The sequence below is a fragment of the Morone saxatilis genome, unplaced genomic scaffold (assembly GCF_004916995.1).
Source record: "Morone saxatilis isolate NCDOM2014 unplaced genomic scaffold, NCSU_SB_2.0 Contig15, whole genome shotgun sequence".
NCBI classification, from domain to species: domain Eukaryota; kingdom Metazoa; phylum Chordata; class Actinopteri; family Moronidae; genus Morone; species Morone saxatilis.
The window spans coordinates 1,180,891-1,185,921 of record NW_023339707.1 but is presented as its reverse complement, the minus strand read 5'-3'; the positions used below and the strand labels follow the sequence as shown (position 1 = coordinate 1,185,921).

At 40.2% G+C, this 5,031-nt stretch overlaps 1 protein-coding gene across 1 annotated transcript; it reads right to left on the bottom strand.

Moving 5' to 3' along the window:
- Positions 1–2,365, bottom strand: snrpg (small nuclear ribonucleoprotein polypeptide G). Its single transcript, XM_035656584.1, has 4 exons — positions 2,218–2,365; positions 1,993–2,015; positions 1,269–1,393; positions 1–258 (listed from the first exon to the last, which is right to left on the bottom strand). Exons 1-4 carry the CDS (start codon positions 2,247–2,249, stop codon positions 208–210), a joined length of 231 nt encoding a protein of 76 aa, XP_035512477.1. The 5' UTR covers positions 2,250–2,365; the 3' UTR covers positions 1–207.
- Positions 2,366–5,031: the final 2,666 nt, after the last annotated feature.

Here is a 5,031-nt window from a genome sequence, read left to right as displayed (position 1 = left end):
TACAAAGAGAAAAAAATTTATTAACAACATCAGTATTCAAAACATATCCAAACAAAACATCCCTGGAAACTCTGATGGCAACAGAAGACTACGTGTTACAATTCAAAGAAGCACAACTGCTTTTCTGCTTTGAAACTGAACTAAACAGGGATAACAGAATGTAAAAAGGTGTGGATCATTCTCTTCTCCGCCTGCAGCCTTCTCCTCTCATACTCGCTCCAAGGCCTCCAACATGATGATGCTGTTTCCCCTGATGACCTGTGAGAAATGAGAAATGGTGACGAGATTTCAAATTAGTCAGAATAGAGCTTTCCAATAGCATCTTTCCAGAATAGTGCATTATCCCCAGATGTGTCTGGTATGGGCATGCAGAGCAGGCATATTAAACAGTGGGGTGGCCTTAAGAGAATAGGCCTTTTTCACTTTGCAAATACTTGGACCAGTCACAACCACAGGTGGAACTAAGAACATGCTCACTGAAACAAGTTGCCTTCACTTTTAATGAATTATAGAAAAAAATATATTTTGAAATTTTCACTCTAATTTTATTGCAAAAAATGCAACAGATCAGCTGTAAAATCAGGCATTTTAGGCAGCAGCAATCCCCCAAAAAGTCCATGAAATCCTGGAGGGACCGATTGTCCACACAGGTCACAGAATGGCTCGCATTTCACTCCGGTGTAAGTGCATTCACGTAACCTGCATAACTACAGTAATTGTGTTCTGGGTAGAGCTGCAACTATTAGTTGATTAATTAATTTGCATTTTTTCTGCAATGAATGCTAGGATTTAATGGGAAGTCTAAAAGAGATACTTTTTTTTCTTCTACTGTCAACTAATTATTTTGAATAAACCACACATACACGTCCTGATGCCAGAAAAACTCACTAGAACACCAAATATGGATTAATCTGCAGCTGAAAATAGCCCCAGAGAAAAATTGCATTTACCTCTTCAATAAAAACTCATTCACTACTCTACAGTGAGCATCAAAATGATGTCTGACACTGTTGTTTGGCATAGTGTCACCCAACTGACTGAACCTCCACATAGATAGGAGCGTACACGCTTTGGACCTCTCTCTCATTCCGTTGTGGGAATTCTTGAGGGCAAAACAAAGAGCAGAACTGTCTACCTAAGCAATCAGAACATCAAACAAGAAAAACAGCACAATGAAGTAAACAGGGAGTCGTTTCAGACACAGCCCTGTTCTTTTCATGGATTTGCTGACAATAGGAAAACAGAGCAAGGCCAGCCAAGGTACTCACCACCATGCCAATGTTGTTCTGTTGTCCTCCCGGGCCCATCTCCAGAGAGTCGTCCACCACCAGGTTCATAAAGGGGTCAAACCCTCGCAGGATGCCCTGCACGTGTCTGCCTCCATTCAACTTCACTAAAGGACAACCAGACAAATAACACAAACAAAATTAGTCAGGTTTAATCACTGTTCCTTTTCACTTCAAAAGTCCATAGTAAGATGCATTTGGGACTGTCCTAGCAGCTTCAGTCAGTTTGGTCATTTCCTCTCTTCAGGTTGTAGGTAACACTTTTCTATCTTTCCATCTTTATGCTGAGAGCATCACACTACTGATAGCTCAATCAGAAATCTACTCTCTTCAAGCCTCCAACACAAAGTGTCTTTCTATCTCTCTCAGCTCTGATTGGTTGTTTTCATTCAGGCCCGGTGGATTCTCGTAAATCCCATTAGGAGCTCTAGGAGGAGCCAGAGGAACCTGATTGTTTCACAGATTATCTGTCTCATGTACTGCTGTCAGGATATAGTGAAAGTTTCAGTGAATATGATAAATTATTTTAATAAATGTCACCTAGTGCAGCTTTCAGATTCACACTTATGTTGCTTCAGTGGAACATTAAAGGGAAATGTAACTAGTGTTTTCACATTACCAACAACACCGAAATCAGACATATGAAACGGGTTCATGTGTGCTTTAATCGGAGTGTGTTTGAAGATCAGCTTTTCACTGTACTCACATGAAAGCTTCTTGTCCATGAACCTGAAAGAAGAAAAATAGCATTAGCTTACGCTACGGATACTCAGACCATACATAACCCAGTACTACATGCTAGCTAATGATAGCTCCGTTTCCAATCAATACAACTAAGTAGCAGGGTTGCTGTACGAATTCCATCATTTACAGTACAAACCATGTTCAGACGACAGAGAACACAGTTATTTAAAAAGTATCCGCAACTTACTTCTTCAGCTCGGGTGGATGCGCCTTGCTCATTTTGTCTTTATCTTCTCAACGCCGACAAAGTCCCTCGTCTGATATTCGTTTCACAAAACCGCGGAAGGAAAACGTGCACCGAGGGACCGGAAGTTAACCAAAGAACTTCCTTTACTATTGCGTGTAGCCTGCCGCCATGAGGCCAGGAGGAGGCAGTGTTAATAATAAGGGGAGCAAAAGTAAATAAAACTATAAGATATTAGCTTCATAGTTAATTTCCATTAATTCGGACAGGTCGGACTCAAACTCATTGCACCCCAGCAGGGGCCCAGCCTTGGTACATGGGGCGCTGGCTCCACCAGGTGAGCTACCAGGGTGCCCCTCTCTCCTTTCTGGAGCTATTTCTGGCAGTCAGGGAGATGGAGGAGCTTCTATTTTAATACAAACCAATGAAATTTGATGAGAGGCTCTCAGGGCTTCTCAGTTACAAACACACTTTTTTGCAACATAGAGTGGGACTGGGATGTAAAGGGGCTGTAATAAATAAATAAAAATTAGACTTTTTTGTTAAACAAAAAACCCAGAAATATGTGTCATTGTATTCAAGGTAACGCTGTTTCTTGTTTGCCTCTAGTCGCTGGAATTTCCAGGTATCCAGTTTACGTCAGAGTGAGGAAGGACGTCAGCACACACAACTAAACATAACGTGAATAAAACTTTAATACATTGCCTCATCTGTGAAGAGGAGTCACACCAGACAGAATTTCATCAGTAGTGGTGGTTGTTTAACAATGAAGACAGCAAGTCCCATGATCCCATGCTACGTCACATCATCAAACTACATCTGTTGTTGTTGTGATGTGAGAGACCACCTAGCAACACAAACTTACATATTGTACGTTTAAGTTCAGTGAAAAGACATATTTGGAAAGATTTGTGTAGAAATAAAACAATGTATTTATTTCTAATGCCACCTTCAGATATTTCTATCCAGTGCTTTTGAGTTCAAATATCTTCATTTGTGGGCTTTTCCAAGAAAATATGATATTGTTTGTGATTAAATCAGCATAAAGTCTCCCTGCCAGCCTCCGGAAAACTTGTGAATAATTCTCTAGTTTAGCACCTGGTGGGACTGGTGGGACTTATATTTTATATGTGCTTCTCTCCAACCAAAAAAAAACAGTGTCATATTTTGCTGTAAATATGGAGGGTTGATTGTATTACCACTACTCCACTAGCCAGTCATCATTTCCCTTCTGCTGTAGAATATGCTGAGTTGTAAATGTTGCAAATGTAGCATCCAAACAAATATAAACAGTGCAATAAAGTGTGCAGAAGGGAACACTTTGCAGAGAAAGCTAACTACCCAGTTGACCAGTATGAACAACCTGACTGTATTTACAAGCTCATTAAAAAGACAAGAGACAAAACATCATCATGAGAATTAAGTTTTATTATGTTATCTATAAAGAGCCATATACTAATTTACAAAAGACCTCAAAAAAGTGGAAGCTTCAAAACCTATTAAATAATGTTCTATATTTTCACAGTAGCTGAAAATCCTTTAGAAAAAAAGAAAAGAGTCCTGTTGATTCTAGTTCCTTCACCAAAGCGTACTTCTCAAGCATCACAGACATTCAGCAAGCAGGGCCGCGATCAGTCTGTTTGCATAGCTAGGTAATATCACCCGAGAACATGCCAGCTACAAAGACAGGCCACAACCAAAGGCATTGTATTGGGGTTAACTATACATGACAGCCATTGAAATCTATAGATTATGGCAATAACAACTACAACATGTTAGAACCTTGAAACAGCACATAGAAACACTCATGTTCACATTTCACACTTTGTGATTTCATTCATACCTTGGGGCAGCACTTAAGCCTCTGCAGTCACGATCAAATCCAGTGCAAATATCCAGGTTCAACACAAGACAGAGACAATCCAGAAAGTGGACACCAGAGTTCCCACCACTCTCTCTCTAATTACTGCCACATTTTGAAGAGAAAAAAATGATTAAAATACAGCAGAATGTGACCTTAATTAGCTAAAGCACTCCAGATGTCTGGTGTAAAAATAGACCAACAAGATGTTTCTGGCAGTGCTTTGGCGAGAACGTATCATGGTTGTGCAGATGGCCTCAATTCCCAAAAATCACCTTGTGACCAAGACGACCTCAGTCCCACTGTTAAGAGTACGGGCACGTCTCAACTTTGACATGTTTTTGGGAAGCACGGTGAACTGTATTAGGTAGTGGCATGACAGTAATGGCAAACTATCAAAGAAGCACACTGGTGTTTTTGCATGTTTTTTCAGGCTGCCACAGGTTTCAGTGTATTTCATTAAAGGTCCAGTGTGTAATATTTAGGAGGATCTGTTGTCAGAAATGGAATATAATCTTTATAGGTATGTTTTCATTGGTGTATAATCACCTGAAAATAACAATTGTTGTGATTTTGTTACCTTAGAATGAGCTGTTTGTATCTACAGAGAGAGGGGGTCCTCTTCTGGCGGAGTCCACCAAGACCCTACAGTAGCCCAGGGACAAACCAAACACTGGCTGTAGACAGGGCCACTAATGTGTTGATACTCCGATTTATCTTACAGCTGTCTGCTAAACAACATACATGTGATCCTCTTGTGGTGGCCACATTTACATTTGATTTTTACAACAACATAGCTTGTTAGTGCAACGCTGCAACATATTAAAAAGTTCCTATCCTAACCTATCTACAGCCAGTGTTTGCTTTGTTCTTTCCGGGCGACTGACATGGCTCATTCTAAGACAACTGAAATGCAACACTTCTTATTTTCAGGCAGTTATACACTAATGAAAACA

What these genes read in the sequence shown, in the direction of transcription:
- snrpg (XM_035656584.1), bottom strand. Translation starts at nt 2,249, where the DNA reads ATGAGCAAGGCGCATCCACCCGAGCTGAAGAA. An exon ending in CATGGACAAGAAGCTTTCAT is followed by an intron (nt 1,394 to 1,992) that starts GTGAGTACAGTG and finishes GTTGTCCTTTAG; the next exon opens with TGAAGTTGAATGGAGGCAGA. An exon ending in AGAACAACATTGGCATGGTG is followed by an intron (nt 259 to 1,268) that starts GTGAGTACCTTG and finishes CATTTCTCACAG; the next exon opens with GTCATCAGGGGAAACAGCAT.